Source organism: Salvelinus sp. IW2-2015, linkage group LG4q.1:29 (genome assembly GCF_002910315.2).
Source record: "Salvelinus sp. IW2-2015 linkage group LG4q.1:29, ASM291031v2, whole genome shotgun sequence".
In the NCBI taxonomy this organism is placed as follows: Eukaryota; Metazoa; Chordata; class Actinopteri; order Salmoniformes; family Salmonidae; genus Salvelinus; species Salvelinus sp. IW2-2015.
Genome location: NC_036842.1, coordinates 41,403,069 through 41,425,255, shown reverse-complemented (window position 1 = coordinate 41,425,255; position 22,187 = coordinate 41,403,069). Strand labels below are relative to the sequence as shown.

The following is a 22,187-nucleotide window of genomic DNA, read 5'->3' as shown; positions in this document are numbered from 1 at the left end:
CGGATGAAAGCCTCAACGCTTGCATGAAGCTTAACCTCACCAAGTACCAACCAGACTACAAAGACATCAGCAAATCCATGCAGCACCAGAAGTCGCATTAATGGTGAGTATTATAACAACATTATTTAAGAATAAATAAATAAATAAATAAATAATAATAATAAATAAATTCAGAGGCTTATTATACTGACATTTAGTTGAATTCACTTTTAAAATATATTATATGGCTCTCACTGAAATAAATTTCCAAATTTTTTGCTTTCATGGCTCTCTTAGTCAAAAAGGTTCCCGACCCCTGGGCTATAGTGATAGAGCCTCTGTGTGTGGCAAAAGATAGGAGATACTAATCAATGGAAGATGGTGTTAAAATTACGGGATTAAAAGTTAAAGGCGAAGGATACGCTACAACAGCCAACATATTCTGAATGTTTGTAACTGTGTAGAATGAGAGCGCATGCAGCCTCAATTAGCCAAGCTAGCTAGCTTAACTAGCTTCTTCCGGTTTGATGCAGTCAAGACATAATCATATTGGATAACCTAACGTTAGCTATGGCAGCTAGTAGTCTACTATCTGTCTCTTATACACATCTAGATGTGTATAAGAGACAGCGCTACAACAGCCAACATATTCTGAATGTTTGTAACTGTGTAGAATGAGAGCGCATGCAGCCTCAATTAGCCAAGCTAGCTAGCTTAACTAGCTTCTTCCGGTTTGATGCAGTCAAGACATAATCATATTGGATAACCTAACGTTAGCTATGGCAGCTAGTAGTCTACTATAGCATGAGTAGGCTTGGTTGGTTGCCGTCTCGTCTCTCCCTCCCACCCTCACTGCTCCGTGTGTCACTCAGTCACACTCACAGTAGCCGACACACACAGAACGGCCCCTGCTAGAGTGTCACCCCTTCTCTACCTCGTCTCCCTTACTCTTTATCAGCTTTGGGCCCAGTTTCCCAAAAGCATCTTAAGGCTAAGTTCATCGTTAGAACCTTCGTAAGAGCATTTTAAAATGTCCAAGCTGTGACCCAAAACCGTCTTTATTAACGCTGCACATGAAATCACTGTATCAGCGCACTCATACAACAGCTAAGGGCATTGTTAGATCCCCGTCTGCCCTCCCGTGTCACTTTACACACAAAAAAATCTCAGCTAAACATGGAACGAAGATGTTTCTGTCTCTCTGTGACCCCCGAAAACTTTATAGTTGAATATAAGTATCCTAAAAAGTTTGCAATGTTATAAACAAGCAAAGCAAGTGTAACAGTATAGCTTCCGTCTCTCTCCTCGCCCCTACCTGGGCTCGAACCAGGGACCCTCTGCACACATCAACAACTGCCTCCCACAAAGCATCGTTACCCATCGCTCCACAAAAGCCGCGGCAAGGGGAACAACTACTTCAAGGTCTCAGAGCAAGTGACGTCACTGATTGAAACGCTATTAGCGCGCACCCCGCTAACTAGCTAGCCGTTAAACTAGGATACTTAAAATATATATATAAACTGAGAACTGAATGGTATAATTGCTAGACTATTAGGCTAAATATTGCCATGACTCATGTATATTGTTAGGTTCTAAATAACAGGGTAAAATCTGACGGACAACTAATGAAGAGCTCAAACCAAGTTTATTCACCCAAAGCGTCAGACAGCTGAACAGATGGACATATTCACACAAGCTCTGGTATTTAACCCTTCCTCCTATGCTGGGTCTCCTCCTTACACATCTGAACAGCCAATATACCTCTGTTGCTCGACCGAACTTTAGTGATATCTGTTCTTCCTCACTTCATCTGACCTGACCTCAGGCCCAAATTCCTCCCAACTCACAGCTGTCCTGTTGACTTGTACCAGACTGTGGCCCTTCTCATTTCCATGGATCCCTGATGTCTAACAATAACATATTCTGACAGAATGTAAACGTTCTACATTCCCCTCTCTCCCTCAGTGACATGAATAAGGACATTTAAATGGCAGAACCCATCAGTCCCCCCTTTTGAACATTACTCCGTACTGTTCAACATTATATAAACTTAGAAATGACTTATAAATGAACAAAAAAATAAAACATGATTAGCATTCACAGTTAATTATTAGGTTTACACCTTCGAGACTTGTGGCCTCTGATCTATAATCACACTATGCACGCTCTTATTTCCATCTCTCGTCAGACAACTGAGAATGACATTTCAGCTGGAGCTTTTGACTTTCTCCATTTCCTCCTCCTGGTTCCTAAGAGAGTGGTGGCACAAAACTTGAAAAGCAAAGAGAAACACAAAGCATTACAAATATTAATATGCATAATTATATATGCAAAGAAAAACCAAAGTTTGATTACATGACGATTCCTACTCTCTTCGCCTGACTATGCCTTCAGGATACTTTATATCAGCACTGTGTATCCGTTTCAGCATCAATGCCCTCAGAAGATGATATCCCAACAATGCTACCAATGCTACCAAAGTCCAGTTCCATGTTGTTACTATAGCATCCTTCAATTAATGTCCCTACAGCGACTGCCATGAGAATAGCTACTGCATGGAATCTGTCCCCTGCTCTCCTATTGTTTTCGTGGTTCACTGATAGGTCTAGGACTGAACCTTTAAGATAGTCCCTACCGGACTCCCAACTCATACCCGGTTCCCTAGCCACCAACATCTCCAATGACCTCCTGTGCTCTGCTACAGTCGGTACATGTGGATAATACTTTCCTTTGCTCAGGTTAGGTACACATCGCTCATCCCAAGGCCGATCTACACCGCACCCATTTGTGAACACCCTCGTTGTAGTGTAAACTTTGGGTCCTAATGGTTGATAAGCAGCCACCTGATACTTTTCATTTACCGTCACTCGGTCCCAATCTTCTGGGAGATATGTCAAGTGTTTGCTGGCTGTTAGAAATGGAGGAGAGATTAGTGGTGTTGGAAGAGTATCCAACTTAACAAAAGTCTGAGTGACATGTTTCTTAATCACACTGCAGGAGATGTAATGCTATTATTACAGCTAACTCCCCCTTTCGGTGATGTGTCCTCCCGTATACAGGGATCTGTGGCTATCCTTTCAAGCATTGTAACTTTGACAAACCCATCGCTAAAAGTTGACAATAGTGTCTGAAATGACAACACTCTCTGCTACTCTCACCGTGATCTGGATATGCATAACGTTCAATATAACTTCATAGGGGTCTCTATATTGTGCACAGTTAGCTGTACTCCCTCTCCTACGAGCAATCCCCTGTAACAATATACATAGAGGAGTGGTATCATTCCCCAGAGACTCTATTACCCACTTCCTTAATTTATGAGCCCCACGATCTCCGCCCCAGTCACATTCCGCTCTTCCAATTCCCTATAACGTTAATGCATTGGTTTTTGGGACTCCAGAGAATACACTGATGTCGGTCCTGCCAGACTCTGCAATTAACAGCTTTATGAAAAACATTCTGTCTCATACCTCGTCTCCTGCTACAAATACATTTGCACATAAATCATTCCATCGAACCCATAACACAATCACTACTAATCCGCTTCTATAGTTATAAACATACTAAAATATTCTCAAGTCAATTACTCAATTTCCAACAATCCCTCCTCTGGAACAATGATCACTCTTATGTTCCACCACACCTAAAAACATTGACTTGAACAGGGAAAATAAAAAAATACACTACCGGTCAAAAGTTTTAGAACACCTACTCATTCAAGGGATTTTCTTTATTTTTACAATTTTCTACATTGTAGAATAATAGTGCAGACATCAGAACTATGAAATAACACAGGAAAAATAGGAAGTAGGAAAAATGAAGAAAAACCCTTGAATGAGGTGTTCTAAACTTTTGACCGATAATGTACATGTTTAATCATTTCACAACACACTTGATGCGACTTAGACTGGGGAAAGAACTGTCCATCTGTTCTGTTGTATGCCCATGGGATGCTAGTCGTCTTCATCCTCGGGTGTCAAGGCAAGACAGACTATGAGCCTTGTACGTAATTACTTGTACTGTATCATCCAGCAAGCCATATGTATTGATGTGCTTTAACATTAGGATTATGATGACATGGTAAAACAAAACCCCTTCATGGTTGACCCAAGCTATCATCTAGTGGGTTCACTAACTTTCTCAGAGGTCATTAAAAGATAATGTTTCTAGGGAGAAAAACCCTCCCTTGACCCAATAAAATCGAGCAGCTCACCCTCCCCTCACGTTGCGCTCTCCTCACAACTTAGGAGCAGCGTTCTCTCTGTCTCTCTCCTTTCCGAACCATAATTTAAACATTTGATAAATTATCCAACCCAAATTTAGAAAGACTCAACGTAAAGCGCTGAGGACTGTCAATCACTCGAATTCATGCCACTCAACCTAGCACACATCATCACGGTTAGAATGTACATTTATAAACAGGACCATATATAAACGGTATGAACTTTTCTCGTTACAACCCCCGTTTGTCCTTGTTATACTGTCGCGATTGGTATGTTAATGACAGATCGGTATCGCGATGCATTCTTAATCTAAATTACTATACATTTTGCCGTGTGCAGACCTCCACAGTCAACCTGATACCCCAAATAAACAATTATGGGCACGGTTGACCCCCCCTGATTTCAATATCTGAGGAAATAAATGTGTTTTTCCCAAGCACATGAGTCTCTCACCTGAGCTGCCACCACCATTATGTACCGTTCATTCTGTCTGGTCCATTTTCCCACCAGTACACCCGTAGCATGAGAGAAGATTGGACGTGATCTCTCGCCATGTTCACTCCACATGCACAGTCTCAGGCCTCATGCCGCTCGTACACAAGTTGATGGCTCGGACTCAGATCACAGGTAGGAGTGGTGGAAGACAAGGTCGTAGTGAACGCCTCTGTCGCTATTTCTTCAGCCGGTTGGGGGTGGGTTGAGGTTCACACTGTTCTTGGTCAAATTATCTCTCCATGCATTAAGACACCATCTGTGTTCACCTTCACCATAACTTGAAAGAGGACAGAGCAAAACAACAATTTAAGACATTTCTGATTCTGGAAATCCATCTATTCACCGTATGGCAAGTTATTACATCCGCAATTTTCTTAATACCAAAATCTCTAAGACAAACGTCAGAGCATTATAACACACTGTTGAAACCATTTTCCAAATTAGCTCATACTCCCTTATCATATTGGCAACCTCACCACAGAGTTACTGGGTCAGGGAGTTAGAGCACTAACCCTTAGGGAGAAATCCTGACAATGCAGCAGACCCAATCTGGTATCGAAACAAAGTCAAAAACAAGATCGAAAATCTATGTAGAGTCACTATCAACATATATTTTCCTTTTTATATGCAGACTTAACATAACATTTGCATATTTACCAAAGGGCCAGGGCCCCAGGGAACTGCTAATTTCCCCTTTGAACACATGACTCACATCGTGTTTCAAAAACAAACAACACTGCCTGTTAAATCAAAATAAACAAATTATATTAGAATTACAACTTTAACTCCATAAGGAAATAATTGTATCCCATAAGGTAATGGTAAAATAGACTAGAGACAGGTGTCCCTCATTCATATTTTACTTAAACCTCACCTAATGTCTCAGATCAATTCTAGTGAAGTTGATAAGGCCTCACCAGAAAGTCAAGACACAGGTCATTCAACACCATTAAGTATTTTCTTTCCCTTTTCTTTCCCTGAACTTAAGAAACAATTTAACAACAATTCAAACATTTCCATCATTCTGCGCACCCAGTTTAAAACCAAATTAAGAAGACCCCACACAATAAATCAAACACGGTATTAACACCGCTAACCCGTGTGTGTGGTAAACCCTAGGGCAAAAACACAGAAATGCCCAGGCCATACTTATCTGTGAGCTAACTTTACGGCCGAATCCGGATACCTTTATACTTAGAAAACTGAAGAATTTCAATAACTGCTCTCCCAAGACAAAAGTCTCGGGAAACATTTCATAGAGAGATGACACCCCATCTTCTCCTGGAAGAGAAAGTGTACATTTTGTTAGCATTCACTATGCTACATCTTAATCAGCAACCCAAAAGTTTGAATTATAAACAAAACTGTCCTCCATCCAATCATTAATCGTTTGTTTTAATCCACCCRGACATTTATGTACTCTTATTTAGCATTTAGACACGGCAACATTTATCTCACCATCAAGTCTAATAATTTACTCCCGTATATGGTTTCTCTTTTCCCCATGATTTTCCGTATCCACCGCACCACCACAATGCCCTTCATGTTCATTAACAAAAAAATGTTAAAGGTAATTTTAGGTTGGTAACCCCAATGCTGTCACTTGACAGAATTGCTTCTTTAAAACTCAAACACTTGCTCACAATATTAACTCCAATCTAGTTTCTTGTGACCCCTCCTCCCTCTCGTCAATTCTATAAATCTATTTCATAATAAGACTAAATAAAATGTCTCACGAGATTAAAAACCCCCCCCAAGGTTTTCTGAGTTTGCAAAAGACTGTTTGGCCTGGTCATTTTCATTTGTTACCTTTTTAGAATCCATTTCCCTGTCATTTCACATAGATTCTCCAACCCCAAAATTGGTTCCACTTCCTCCCATGTGAAATTATCCGGGTATTGTTACTGGTCCTATGTTTAAAGACAGGTAGTAATCGTATCATTTTCGATGCTGCCCCTGTTACCTTTCTCAATATAACACTTTACCCTTTTGTTAATTTTGCATATTTCTCATCGTAAGGAATCAGCGATATTTGATTCCAGGCATCTATTAAAAAGTTGTGAGATGTGGCCTCCGTCTCCCTTCACATAGAGACTAGACTGTCTTCTCTATGGACCACTATTGATCAAAACCAAGGCCATACACCACTATTTGAACGTTTCCTCCAAGAGGATTTGCTGCTTTTCCCTTCTTGTTTTTTTCTTACCTTGGCCATTGAAACCACTCGTACGACTGCGAAGTGAGCGGAGTTAGATTCCACTCTGAAAGCATCCTGCTCTATTTCATCCATATTCAAGATAGAATGCTCGTGCACTTCTTTCAGCTTCTCTGTGGCTTTATTAAACTTTTCTTTGAAAGTTGATGAACTTGGAAACTCACTTTTGAGAAAATGGCCTTTGAATGTTTTGGTACTACTATACCCATTCAGCATCGTTCAAACCCTCTTAAGCTTTAGCCCCACCCATCTCATTTAAGGCTTGATCCGAATGTACTAACAGCAGGCAAGCACCCGAAGGAACTTGGTGGCTACTTCCAGACATCTTAGTGAGAGAGAACAGCTGATGATTACTCGCCCTAGCAGAGCTGGTTAGGCTGTTATGTTCTCCAGAGCATTGGTGGTTGCAACTGTGCTGTCAGATTGTCCATTCGTAAAATCAGAGCGTTTCGCGTTCAGAGCGCGCACTGGTCGATGAGTAGGGTTGAACCGAACCTTCTGACCTCACATCGGCAGTCAAGCACCCAAGCGAACTGGCTAACATTGGCTAGCTTGCTAGCTACTTCCAGACACAGAATGAGAGAACATCCCACTCTGACCATTTTACGCATCCTAGCAGAACTGGTTAGGATGTTTTCATGTTAACCTGAGCGTTGGTAACTGTAACTGTGCTGCTGGCAACAATTTAATTCCGCTTTTTTGCTGATGTTTACTGACACCAGCCGTATTCAACGTGTGTTGAGCGTTCGTAAATTCATCAGTTTTGCTGCCCTCTCTGGCACACTCAGACAAAAGTGCTCTGAAATCGGAGTAGATGGCCAGACTGAATTTACGAACGCACCCGAAAGGGTTACTTGCATAGTAGAGTATTTTGTTAAGACATGCAGCTAGCTAGCTAGCTAGGTAAACAATTAACCATAATCACAACTCATGACGTTTACTACCGTAGCTAACCAACCAGGTTCAATGTTAGCTAGCTAACATTAGGCTATAGCTAGCTAAGAAAATGGCTCTGAGATACGAATGTCATACACGTAACATTAGCTAGCTAGCTAGGTAAACAATGAACCATAATCACAACTCATGACATTACTACCCTGCATGAATCTGCAGGTAGCTAACCAACATTAGGCTGTAGCTAGCCAAGCAAATGGCTCTTTCTGACAAAATTGGAAACGTGTCATGTCTGAAAATGTAGCTAGCTAGACTGTTACACTTATGCATTATTCATGGTTGGACTCCTGTCAGATGCCATGGATGCCCTTAGTTATGAGATCCGTGGAATCTCAAATTCCACTGATTTCATTAATGTCCTCAAGAAATGGAGAGCAACACTTATGCAGTTTTAATACACAACACATTTTTTTTAAATACATAGACATACTGCCCAGCTCAAATAGACACAAGCGTGCTATTTGGCAGACCAATCCAAACTCATCTCTCAGCATTTCATGATCTCAGCCAATCAGGGCTAGCGGGAAGGTTACTGACTTTGTCTTTGGCTAAACCAACTAGGCTCATATTTGAACAATTTTATTCATATTTACAGTCGGTATACAAGTTTAAGGCATATGAAAGTTCACATGTTCGAGAAGGCATTTCTGCCAAAAAACGCGTTTTGGTTAAAAAAAGTTTAAGTTCAATTGTCTCTCCTGTGAAGTAGTGATCCGCTACATACGCCTTATGTCCTTGAAGCGGGTCACATATCACTTATGAATGCAAGAAACAATGCCTTTTTTTTGCCMACTTTTTCTAATCATAGTCGCACACCTCATGTAGCCTAGCCCACAGGCCTATATGTTTTGATAAGGTTTTTATCACAACTAAAGTGGCCAAATAACTTCTTAAAATGAAGCACTTTAATCTGCTTTACAAGGGGGTTAGAGCCTAACTGGCATACATAAGCAACACATGAGTTGCAAGTTTTTTTGAAGATAATTTTCCTGCCTGCCATTAGGCTTCATTCTTGCTCACTGTTTGCACAAGCTGAAGAAATGCACGAGAAAACACTTAAATACATAATAACCTTCTCTTGATGGGAAAATCAATTTTTTGAATTTTTATTTTGAATAGCTGTAAATCCCCAACTGGAAAATTTGTCCCGTGGGAGATTTTTATTTGGCCCACCAAGTTTTATGAGCAAAAATGATATGCATTGCATTCGGAAAGTATTCAGAACCCTTGACTTTTTTCCACTTTTGTTACGTTACAAACTTAATCTAAAACTCATTAAATACAAATGTTACTCATCAATCTACACACACTACCACCCCATAATGACAAAGCAAAAAGTTGACAACTACTGTGATTATTATTATTTGACCATGCTGGTCATTTATGAACATTTGAACATCTTGGCTATGTTCTGTTATAATCTCCACCCGGCACAGCCAGAAGAGGACTGGCCACCCCTCATAGCCTGGTTCCTCTCTAGGTTTCTTCCTAGGTTTTGGCCTTTCTAGGGAGTTTTTCCTAGCCACCGTGCTTCTACACCTGCATTGCTTGCTGTTTGGGGTTTTAGGCTGGGTTTCTGTACAGCACTTTGAGATATCAGCTGATTTGAGCTCTGCTGCATCCTGTTTCCATTGATCATCCTTGAGATGTTTTTACAACTTGATTGGAGTCCACCTGTGGTAAATTCAATTGATTGGACATGATTTGGAAAGGCACACACCTGTCAATATAAGGTCCCACAGTTGATAGTGCATGTCAGAGAAAAAACCAAGCCATGAGGTCGAAGGAATTGTCCGTAGAGCTCCGAGACAGGATTGTGTTGAGGCACAGATCTGGGGAAGGGTACCAAAAAATGTCTGCAATCTTGAAGGTCCCCAAGAACACAGTGGCCCCCATCATTCTTAAATGGAAGTAGTTTGTAACCACCAAGACTATCCCTAGAGCTGGCCGCCCGGCCAAACTGAGCAATCGGGGGAGAAGGGCCTTGGTCAGCGAGGTGACCAAGAGCCCGTGGTCACTCTGACAGAGTTCCTCTGTAGAGATGGGTGAAACATCCAGAAGGACAACCATCTCTGCAGCACTCCACCAATCAGGCCTTTACGGTAGAGTGGCCAGACGGAAGCCACTCCTCAGTAAACGGCACATAACAGCCCACTTGGAGTTTGCCAAAAGGCACCTAAAGGTTCTCGCAGACCATGAGAAACAAGATTCTATGCTCTGATGAAACGAAGATTGGACTCTTTGGCCTGAATGCCAAGTGTCACGTCTGGAGGAAACCTGCCACCATCCTGAGTGGCGCAGTCTAAGGCACTGAATCTGTGCTAGAGGCGTCATTACAGACACCCTGGTTCGAATCCAGGCTGAATCACAACATGCCGTGATTGGGAGTCCCATAGGGCGGCGCACAATTGTCCCAGCGTCGTCCAGGTTTGGCCTGTGTAGACCTTCATTGTAAATAAGATTTTGTTCTGACTTGCCTAGTTAAATAAATGTTAAATAAATAATAAATCCCTACGGTGAAGCATGGTGGTGGCAGCATCTGTGTTTCAGCGGCAGGGACTGGGAGATTAGTCAGGATTGAGGGAAAGATGAACGGCGCAAAGTACAGAGATCCTTGATGAAAACCTGCTCCAGAGCGCTCAGACTGGGGCGAAGGTTCACCTTCCAACAGGACAACAGCCAATACAACGCATGAGTGGCTTCGGGGCAAGTTTCTGAATGTCCTTGAGTGGCCCAGCCAGAGCCCGGACTTGAACCAGATTGAACCTCTGGAGAACATCTCTGGAGAGACCTGCAAATAGCTGTGCAGCGACGGTCCCGATCCAACCTGACAGAGCTTGAGAGGATCTGCAGAGAAGAATGGGAGAAACTCTCCAAATACATGTGTGCCAAGCTTGTAGCGTCATACTCAAGAAGACTCAAGGCTGCAATCGCTGCCAAAGGTGCTTCAACAAAGTACTGAGTAAAGGATTTGAATACTTATGTAAATGTGATTTTTCTATTATTTTTGCAAATGTATTTAAAAAGTAATCTAAAGACCTGTTTTTGATTTGTCATTATGGGTAATATGTGTAGATTGAGGAGTAAAAAACAAATCAATTTTAGAATAAGGCTGTAACAAAATGTGAAAAAAGTCAAGGGGTCTGAATACTTTCCGAAGGCACTGTATGTAAAAACCCGATTAAATCAAGATTAGTCTGATGGGTGACGATATTAGTCTGTCACTTGAGTTATATATTATCACTTGTGAATGATGCCCAGCGTCAGGCAAGAAACAATGCCTTTTTTGGGGGGACTTTTTCTAATCAAATTCGCACACCTCATGTAGCCTAGCCCACAGGCCTATGTGTTTTGATAAGGTTTGTATCACAACGAAGGTGGCCAAATAACTTCTTAAAATTAAGCACATTAATCCGCTTTACAAGGTGTTTAGAGCCTAACTGGCATACATAAGCAGCGAGTGAGTTTCAAGTTTGGGGAAGATAATTTTCACCATAAAAATGTACTTTTATAATAAAAGTATTGCATGCATAATCGCATTTGCGTTCACTTTTTATAATGGGGTTTTCCTGCTAATGGAACATTTGCGCTTATAGCCTACTGCCATGTGCGCATTGCTGCGCTTGTAATCTGAAGAAATAGCCTAATAGTTGATAAACATTTTAAGCTAAACGTTGTGATCTGTTGCGTCAGCCGCATTGTGCATTTTTCTTTTTTTTTATGCTAGTGGTTTTATTAATTTGGGATCTATCACACAACTATCTCACAACTGTCCCAGACTATGTTTGGAATATTTATTTCTCTCACATATAATAGGTCAACTTTTGTACTATGGGGGATAGTCGATTTACATAGGCTAGTGCTTTTGCTGTTTGTTAGGCCACTGTCCGCACAAGGCATGGTTTTTTTAGGGTGCATTATACGGCCAGACAAAAGGGGAGGCCGCCGGGAAATTCGAGACATTAGCAAGTGTTTCTCAAATTGTGAATGAGAGACTGATGAAGTCTGTACAGCTTTTTAAAATTGTATTTATTTAACCTTTATTTAACCAGGTAGGCTAGTTGAGAACAAGTTCTCATTTACAACTGTGACCTGGTCAAGATAAAGCAAAGCAGTGCGACACAAACAACAACACAGAGTTACACATGGAATAAACAAATCTACAGTCAATAATACAATAGAGAACGTCTATATACAGTGTGTGCACATAAGGTAGGATAAGGGGGGTGAGGCAATAAATAGGCCATAGTGGTGAAATTATTACAGTATGGCAAATTAAACACTGGGGTGATAGATGTGCAGAAGATGAGTGTGCAAGTAGCGGTGCTGGGGTGCAAAGGAGCAAAATAAATAACATGGTGATGAGGTATTTGGATGGGCTATTTACAGATTGGCTATGTACTGGTGCAGTGATCTCATTGAGCTGCTCTGACGTCTGGTGCTTTAAGCTAGTGAGGGAGATATGAGTCTCCAGCTTCAGTGAATTTTGCAGTTTTTGCTTGCGCAACAAACTAAGCAGAGCTCATGCCTTTCAAGCCACTTTTTTCAAATCATCATGCAGCCTTGCAATTATTAAAAATCAAAACATATAGCCCAATGTTTGTAGAACTGCATCTATATTAATAACTAAATTAAGCATATTGGTGTACCTGTTTCTTTGTTAACCGCTCAATGCTGAATAGCCAAATGTGCACACTCCCTCTTCATACTTTGTAAGCAAATCTTGTCTGCCAAATGAACTAGTGTAGCCCACAGCCATTTAGCATGGCCAGATCAGGACCTAACATAAGGACCTCAGAGTATGCTATTCTGTTCTTCTTATCATGTTTCTTTAGACCTGTCGAAAATAAATAATGCATTTATTGTGAAGGTGTAGGCTGTATTACATGGATTTATTAGACTTTTTTTTAAATGTAGTTGTTCCAAAGGTCTGCATCAGTGGAAGCCAGGAGATGCTGAATGTGTTTGTTAATTAACTAAATTTAGTGACCGCCCCAGCCATAGTAGGAAGTATACGTTTTTACACACCAAAGTAACAACACAGTGTGGTCCAAGACTTAGTTGTAGTCACGATCTGGTTACCTATAACTACAAACATATGTTTTGTGTTTTTACATATTCACTTATTTCCGGATATCTTCGGGAACTACCCACATTGCAATATTTCTCAATGTCATATGGAGAACTAATGCTACTTAGCTAGTTCAAGCTGGCTGACGTTACATTCCAAACCAAGTATTGGCGCTGGTGAGCTTCTATGTACATCCACGATGAAGACATCATATAAATTCATGCGAAAAACTGCATCTGCTCTTCCCCTGTGCGTTTGGTAGTGTTAGTCGAGCGAGCTATTGAGTGTTGTAGTAGTAGCTAGTTTTCATTTCAGACCTAGTAGGTTTTTTAAAAGCTAAATATACCAAGGAGGTGTGGTGTTGCTGGGTGCAGTAATACCCACAAGGAGAAGCTAGCTTTGAAGTGGGACTGTTTTTTCCGTTTGAAGGAATCTCATTTGAGTAAGGGAAACCGCAGGCGTGTTTACTGGATAACCCCAGAGGATTTCAATATCTATAACCAGTGGAAGGCAGGATTCGGAATGAGACTGTCTGAAACCAAGTTCTGTGGTGGGCATGAAATGCCTGTAACTTCGGTTTCCTACCGACCTACCCTGTAAAGTTACATCATGAGTGTCAGCAGTGAAGGAGATAAACCGGGTAAGTTCAATGTGGTAAACCGCTAATATAGCTAGCTATGCACTATGCCTAACTGATCTAGCTATGTATTTTGTATAAATTGTCTAACTAACATTTATAGATATATCTAGCTATTTAACATTTATCATAAGGTTTCTACCTGTATACTAGAAACGTTACAAGTACAGTGGTTCGTCCTTTAAAAGTTGCAGCGTACTGCGGCGGATCTGGCATGGTGCCGCAGAATTCTGTCACAAGTTATTTAAGTGTGAACCACTGGTACCAATAATGCTAGTTAGTGCTAGTTTGAACACCAGAGGGAATCTTTGAGAAGCATTTGAGAGCCTTCAATAGTGGCTGTACTAAAGAATGTAAAACCTTTTTTGTAATAACATAGTATATGGGACTGAATTTAAGAAATCTTGCTTAATTAATTTGATATTATGGTGTTTCTATTCCACGAAACCCCTCTGGGTTTCCGTTAGGATGGAACTTCAATATGCTCTTTAAAAAAATAAGATCTACACCATTTTTAACAGCACATTACTCAACACTAGTGAGACTCATGTCACCTACGGTAGGCCAACAGTGTATCGAAAAGTATGACGTGACTCTCCGCTAATAATTACATATAGGGGATTGGAGGATATTTCTGTAATTCAGTGATATTTATTCCCGTAGTAATTCGTTATGGATCTATAATTAAATAAACATCGGCATTTTGCAAGAGTATTTTTATCATTATTTTATTAACGAAAGCATAACATTACTAGTTACATAGTTTTCATTTGAACGTGCAGACTGACACTAAGAACAGTGGGAACGTTTCCCTAGTCAGCGCCATTATTAGTGCAATGCCCCTTAAAGTCCACCCCCACCCCCCTTCTCGTCCTCCCTTCCCCATGGGCTAGGTCATCCTGCGGCCCATCTCGTTCCCTCTGCTCTCATGCCTTGAACCTCGCGCGCTTTCAGTGGATACAGCTGGAGAGCTGCAAGGCAATACCATTGTGAGCCACTCGGGAGCCATCACCAATATGACGTCCTGCTAATAACAGGGTTAATAAAATATCTGAGAATATCCAAGGGGCTTTTATATAATTCAAAATTAATAATTGCTTTGTTTAAAAAATTACTATTTTAGAGATTTCGTTTTCAAATAACGTAAAATGAGCGAGGAAAAAGGCTGTTCTTGAACATAGGGTGAGACATTGTTACTAATTTGGAAATAAAGCCAGTTTGTTATTTAGTATTATTTATGTTTTTAGAGGGAGAGAAACCAAAAAACCTACAATCATCTCATGGGTATCTGTCGAGGGCGGCATGGGTATTGAACCAGCATCTGTAGCAACACAGCTTGCACTGCTATGCAGTGTCTTAAACCGGCGCGCCACTTGGGCGCTGTACAACGTGACTGGTCGGGAGTAGGCTGCAATACTACAGTAAGAGCAAAATAATAGAATAAAAAACAGTGTAACAGTTTTAGTAAGTCATGCACAATTATCAGTTTCTATTTAGGTTTATGTTGCCCATTCATTGTCAGACACAGTAGGACCCAAAGGCAAAATCAGTGCTCTAACTCCCCCTGGCCTCTGAAGCAATGAAGTGGTGATGCAGGGTACCGTACTAAACCACAAATTACCTCTAAATCCCGCAGCATAATCACAAAATTCTTAGTGGAGCAACCACTGTAAGCCTACACTGCCTGCAATGTTTTTGACCAGCTAACTTAGCTAGTGTCATAGCCTCTCTCTCTCTGCTAGCTAGCAAGCTTATCCAGTTTGTCAATAATTTTGTCAATCACATCATTTTTCCTCATGATGCCATCTATTTTGTGAAGTGCACCAGTCCCTCCTGCAGCAAAGCACCCCCACAACATGATGCTGCCACCCCTGTGCTTCACGGTTGGGATGGTGTTCTTCGGCTTGCAAGCCTCCCCCCTTTTCCTCCAAACATAACGATGGTCATTATGGCCAAACAGTTCTATTTTTGTTTCATCAGACCAGAGGACATTTCTCCAAAAAGTACGATCTTTGTCCCCATGTGCAGTTGCAAACCGTAGTCTGGCTTTTTTATGGTGGTTTTGGAGCCGTGGCTTCTTCCTTGCTGAGCGGCCTTTCAGGTTGTCGATATAGGACTCGTTTTACTGTGGATATAGATACTTTTGTCCCTGTTTCCTCCAGGGTCCTTGCTGTTGTTCTGGGATTGATTTGCACTTTTCGCACCAAAGTACGTTCATCTCTAGGAGACAGAACGTGTCTCCTTCCTGAGCGGTATGGCGGCTGCGTGGTCCTATGGTGTTTATACTTGCGTACTATTGTTTGTACAGATGAACGTGGTACCTTCAGGCATTTGGAAATTGCTCCCAAGGATGAACCAGATTTGTGGAGGTCTACAATTTATTTCTGAGGTCTTGGCTGATTTCGTTTGAATTTCCCATGATATCAAGCAAAGAGGCACTGAGTTTGAAGGTAGGCCTTGAAATACATCCAAGGTACACCTCCAATTGACTCAAATGATGTCAATTAGCCTATCAGAAGCTTCTACAGCCATGACATCATTTTCTGGAATTTTCCGAGCTGTTTACAGGCACAGTCAACTTCGTGTATGTAAACTTCTGACCCACTGGAATTGTGATACAGTGAATTATAAGTGAAATAATCTGTCTGTAAATAATTTTAGGATAATGTACTTGTGTCATGCACAAGTAGATGTTCTAACCGACTTGCCAAAACTATAGTTTGTTAACAAGAAATTTGTGGAGTGGTTGAAAAACTAGTTTTAATGACTCTAACCTAAGTGTATGTAAACTTCCGACTTCAACTGTATATTTAATGGAAAAGAGATGTATGTTTCTGAACAATGCATCATGCTGCATTGTTGACAACATGAACGAGCGGTGCAGATTGCGATTCGATTTGAGCAGGGCGTGCCTCCCCACCCGTTTTGTCACACTTTCACAGTGTTAGTTTAATCAGCGGTTGTACAATATGATACAAAAATCCCAAATTATATGACTACTTTCTTGTGTGCGTGCATGCGTTTGTACTGCTGTATGGGTACTATAATTAAATACACGTTGAATTTAACTGATCCTGCTGTATTGTCCTTTTAGTCTGTGATTTGAGGCTTTAATAAAAAATAAAAAAAATAAATTGTGTGTTTTCAGGGCAGGCAGGAGGGTGTCCACATCGACCCCTGGGAGGATACTGACTACAGCATCTATAAGGTCACAGACCGACACGGCTTCCTGCAGTAAGTTAACATGACAGCTCCGAGAGTGTTCACCTCTCTTCTGGAGCAAGGGTTCACCCCAACCATGTGCCTAGGTTTAAGGCTTCAACCTTAGCAGAGTACTGGGTTTAGAGTACACACACACAACATGCACATGGAAGGAGAAGAGAAGGGAAGCCTTAAACCGCTGTAATGAACGCACCATTATCCACTGACTCACCTTTTGTTTGTGTCTTTCTCCTCAGCGAAGAGGAGCTGCCGACTCCGAGTGCAATTGAAGAGAAGGTATGTACTGCTGATCACCTTTGGGTTGATTGATTGATTTGTTTATTTCTTCTGTCTTCCCTTCAGCAAAAGCATCAGGAGATAGAGCGGGTGGAGAAATGGCTGAAGATGGTCAAGAAGTGGGACAAGTACAGGAACAGCGACAAGGTGACCAGTGCTGACTATACGCACCACAAACACCTCCTCAGCCCTCTCTCCTCTCTCTCTCTAATTTGTTCTTTACTTCCCTTTTTCAATCTCACTTCAATGTCCAGTCTTATAATTTTTGGGATGGAGGGGGAATCATTAGTTGTAGTTTTCCTTTTTCCTCTTTTAGTCCTTGTGTCTTTCTTTAGATGGTAGAGATAGTGTACTAGGGGAACCTCCTCTTTATTGATCACACCATTTCTACTGATATCTACTCTCTCTGGTCTTTCTCTTTCTGGGCTTTCAGTCTGGTCTCTTTAGAAGGTGAAGCGTGTTTAAGGCAGTCTTAATATAGCTCTTCCTCTCTCTTTCTCTGGTCTCTCTGTTTCTTTGGTCTCTCTCTGCCCATCTATAGATGGTGAAGCGTGTGTACAAGGGAATCCCCCTCCAGTTGAGAGGCCAGGCCTGGGCTCTGCTACTGGATGTAGAGAAGGTGAAGCAGGAGAACTCTGGAAAGTATGAGGTGAGCACACTATAGAATTAAACTCTTTCTCCCTTCATCTTGCGGTCTTATAGGCTTGGTGGACTGTTTGTTATATTGCTATATTCCACACCTATCCACATCCTTTCAGATCTACAGAAGAGCCTAGGGGTAGGGGCTAGGGGTTGATTTGGGATTCTGCGGAAGGGTAGCTCTCCTGGAGGAGAGTTGGCTACCCCTTGTATACAGCAGACCTGGGTTTAAATAATAATAGGGTATTTCAATTACTTTGAAAGACATTTGGAAGTAAGTATTTAGGTTTTGGATTTATTTGAAAAGAGAAGTAATTGAATTTTAGAATGTATTTGGAAATACACTTGGAAAGTATAAACTGACTCAAGTACACTCCCATGCTTTTAACCCAGGTCAGTTTGGTATTGGTTTAGTATTTGAAATAATGTATTTGAAAATACTTTCAAATAGTATGGTATTTTTAGGAAAGTTCCAATAGGAGTAGTTGATTTGTGCCAAATTATTTCTGAATACTCAAATACACATGTATTTGAACCCAGGTCTGGTATACAGTAACTGATGTTATTCTGCTTGGTTCCTTTATGGCCAGACTATGAAGGAGCAGGCCAGGAGTTTCTCTACAGAGATCAAACAGATTGATCTGGATGTCAACAGAACCTTCCGGAACAACATCATGTTCATGGAACGCTTTGGAGTCAAGTACGTCATACTCATAGTTATCACCCTAAAGCCACTAACCAGGGCTGTAACAAAGCATGCTATTGGTATATCATGAATAGGGTTGTACAATTCCGGAAACTTTCTCAGGAAGTGTCCGCTTTTTCAGCATTCCACTTTTGGAAGATTACGGAACATGAGGGAATAAGCAGGGAAAACCCTTCAAACAGAATTTCGGGAAAAACCTGGGAAATAACTTGGAATTTTGCACTCCTTATTATGCACATCATGTTCATGGCTGCTTCGGAGTCAAATATGTCATACTCATTCGTTATCACCCTAAAGCCACTAACCAGGGCTGTAACAATGCATGCTATTTGGTATATTATGAATAGGGTTGTACGATTCTGGAAACTTTACACAGGAGTGTTCCAGGTTTTTCAGAAATTCTGCTTGGAAGATTACCTGAACCAGGAGGGAATAAGCAGGAAACCTTCAACCAGAAATTTCGGAAAACCTGTGAAATTCCTTGGAATTATTGATTATTATGCAAATGATGTTGTTCATGGGCTGTTTCAGAGTCAAGTGAGCACCTGCTACTGCTACACCATCAGGCACATCAGGCCTGGCAATTACTTTCCATTGGAGGGCCACATAAGAATATAATTTGCCATCGCGGGCCAGAATCATATCAAATAAAATGTATTTGTCACATACACATGGTTAGCGAGATGTTAATGCGAGTGTAGCGAAATGCTTGTGCTTCTAGTTCCGACCATGCAGTAGTACCTAACAAGTAATATAACAATTTCACAACAAGTAATTAAACATTCACAACAACTACCTTATACACACAAGTGTAAAGGAAATGAATAAGAATATGTACATACAAATATATGGATGGCCGAACGGCATAGGCAAGATGCAGTAGATGTGATGAATACAGTATATACATATGAGTAATGTAGGGTATGTAATATTTTTTAGTGGCTAGTGATACATTTATTCCATCCAATTTCATTATTAAAGTGGCTAGAGATGAGTCAGTATGTTGGCAGCAGCCACTCAATGTTAGTGAGGGCTGTTTAACAGTCTGATGGCCTTGAGATAGAAGCTGTTTTTCAGTCTCTCGGTCCCCGCTTTGATGCACCTGTACTGTACTCGCCTTCTGTATGATAGCGGGGGAACAGGTAGTGGCTCGGGTGTTTGTTGTCCTTGATGATCTTTTTTGGCCTTCCTGTGACATTCTGTGTGTAGGTGACCTGGAGGGCAGGTAGTTTGCCCCCAGTGATGCGTTGTGCAGACCTCACTACTTTCTGGAGAGCCTTACGTTTGTGGGCGGAGCAGTTGCCATAACAGGCGGTGATACAGCCCGACAGGATGCTCTCGATTGTGCATCTCTAAAGGTTTGAGTGTTTTTGGTGAAAGCCAATTTCTTCAGCCTCCTGAGGTTGAAGAGGCACTGCTGCGCCTTCTTCACCACGCTATCTGTGTGGTGGACCATTTCAGTTTGTCCGTGATGTGTACGCCAAGGAACTTAAATCTTTCCACCTTCTCCACTACTGTCCCGTGGATAGGGGGCTGCTCCCTCTGCGTTTCTGAAGTCCATGATCATCTCCTTTGTTTTGTTGACATTGAGTGTGAGGTTATTTTCCTGACACCACACTTCGAGGGCCCTCACCTCCTCCCTGTAGGCCGTCTTGTCGTTGTTGGTAATCAAGCCTACACTGTAGTGTCGTCTGCAAACTTGATGATTGAGTTGGAGGCGTGCGTGGCCACGCAGTCATGGGTGAACAGGGAGTACAGGAGAGGGCTGAAGACGCACCCTTGTGGGGCCCCAATGTTGAGGATCAGCGGGTGGAGATGTTGTTTCCTACCCTCACCACCTGGGGGCGGCCCGTCAGGAAGTCCAGGACCCAGTTGCACAGGACGGGGTCTAGACCCAGGGTCTCGAGCTTAATGACGAGTTTGGAGGGTACTATGGCGTTTGGAGGGTACTATCTGTCATGAACAGCATTCTTACATAGATTTTCCTCTTGTCCCCAAGGCTTAGGGCAGTGTGATTGCGATTGCAGGATTATACATCATGTTTATGAGTGTGTGACAGATATACTACTGTAAAATCCGATATGCTACTTATTTACTTTTTTAACATGCACAAGAAATAAACCACATCCATGTTCTCTTTTGGCAGGTTTTTCATTATTAAAACATGCAATGGACTACACAGAGGGAAAGTATTCTGTGCATTCAGCCCCACGGACAGAACTCTTGTCAACGGGTATGCACAAAACCAAGAAAGAGAGAGAGCTTTAACATTACATTTAAAATACTCAATCAGTGTGAGATGCAGTCTCTGATGGGCATTGACTAGAGCAGTGAAGTCAGGTAATATTTCTGATGTTGCTAATGCAAGGATTGCTGAGAGGTGAGAGTCAGTAAGAGTTGATCTGTGCCTTGACTTGTTATATTTCATCACTGAACATGTCTGTTCACATACATAGGTTGACCCAAACAGTACAAACATCTTCTGAGCATGACTCCTAATCTTTGGAAAATTTTGTTCATCGAGAGATGCATAGTTCTCCAATCACTGCATCAGACTGAAGATTGATAAGCTCAAGTTGCAGGTCAGTGGGATGTTAACCGAATTGATAGTGAAAGGAGAGGATACCAACAGCATTTCATTTTCCAACCCTTTGAAATTCTCAAAACGACGATAAAACTCACCGTTCAAAGCACGCAGCAGCAATGTATACTTCCACTGGTCATCTGATAGGGAACAGACTAGTAGTGTCGGAAGGTGGGTGAGATTGTTGGCTTCTACTTGGCGGGTCAGGAGGAGTAATTTTCCCTTGAAGGCTGTACATCAATGCTGTACATCTGATGTGCAAAAAGGCCCTTCCCTTGTAGTTTGGAATTTATTCCTGAGGGCCATGATGTCCACGGTGAAGGCAAAATCAGCCAACCATTCTTTATGTTGCAGTTGAGGGAAATTTCTTTCATTTGCAAAAACTCCGCAATCTCCGACTTCTGGTCCCACACCCTTTTTAAGCACCTTTCCCAAACTCACCCATCTCACGTTTGTGTGGTAGAGGAGATCTGCATGACCCGACTCTGTCTCTTCCAACAGTGAAACAAACTGCCTGTCGTTTAAAGATTTTGCTCTTATGAAGTTTACCACTTTAGTGACTGTATACACAACATGGCTCGTTTTCAGAACACATTTACAGAGCACCTCCTGATGAATAATGCAATGCAGGAAAATACTTTTCTGATCTGGGTTCAGCTCAGCTACTTGATCTTGTGTCCTTTTCAAAACGCCAATTTTTTTCCCGTCAAGTTTGGGCACCCATTCGTGGTCACACTGGATAACTTTTCAAAACTCAGTCCCAGCTTTGCCACACACTTATTAACCTCCAATAAATCTTTCCCTGTGGTTGTGCTCTTCATTGACTGCACTGAAGCAAGCTCCTCACGTGCATCACTGCTCTCATCTAGGGCCAAGGAGAAATAGGTGAAATCCTTTACCTTGTCTTTCAACTGTTGTTCCATATTCTCTGCGATGTCCTCAACACGCTGTGTCACTGTTCGTCTCGACAGGGAAACATTTTCAAATGGCTCTTTCTTGTCGGGGCAAAGTATTGTCAATTAAACATTCTTTAATGAATCTCTGAGATTCAGACCAATCGCAATAACAACCCTAGCCAGTGTTCCATCCCTAGAGCCTTGTTGCATAACTTTTTCCCCAACCTTTGACCCCATTATGTAAGTCAGGGGTGTCAAAGTCAAATGGACGGAGGGCCAAATAAAAAATT

General features: G+C 41.6%; 1 protein-coding gene across 4 annotated transcripts in view; it reads left to right on the top strand.

Moving 5' to 3' along the window:
* Positions 1-22,187, top strand: part of si:dkeyp-19e1.3 (uncharacterized) — a 110,945-nt gene that overhangs the window by 43,390 nt on the left and 45,368 nt on the right. For 3 of the 4 annotated variants that reach the window (XR_011479648.1, XM_023984708.2, XM_070442909.1), the window contains 5 exons: positions 16,723-16,808; positions 17,033-17,072; positions 17,139-17,219; positions 17,614-17,721; positions 18,302-18,411. Coding sequence is in view for 3 of the 4 variants with exons in the window: in XM_023984708.2 (XP_023840476.1) it covers positions 16,723-16,808; positions 17,033-17,072; positions 17,139-17,219; positions 17,614-17,721; positions 18,302-18,411 (425 nt within the window). In the remaining variant the exon portion in view is untranslated. Of the gene's footprint in view, positions 1-16,722; positions 16,809-17,032; positions 17,073-17,138; positions 17,220-17,613; positions 17,722-18,301; positions 18,412-22,187 lie in introns of those variants that run through there. The other variant, XM_023984709.2, reaches the window with a different exon arrangement.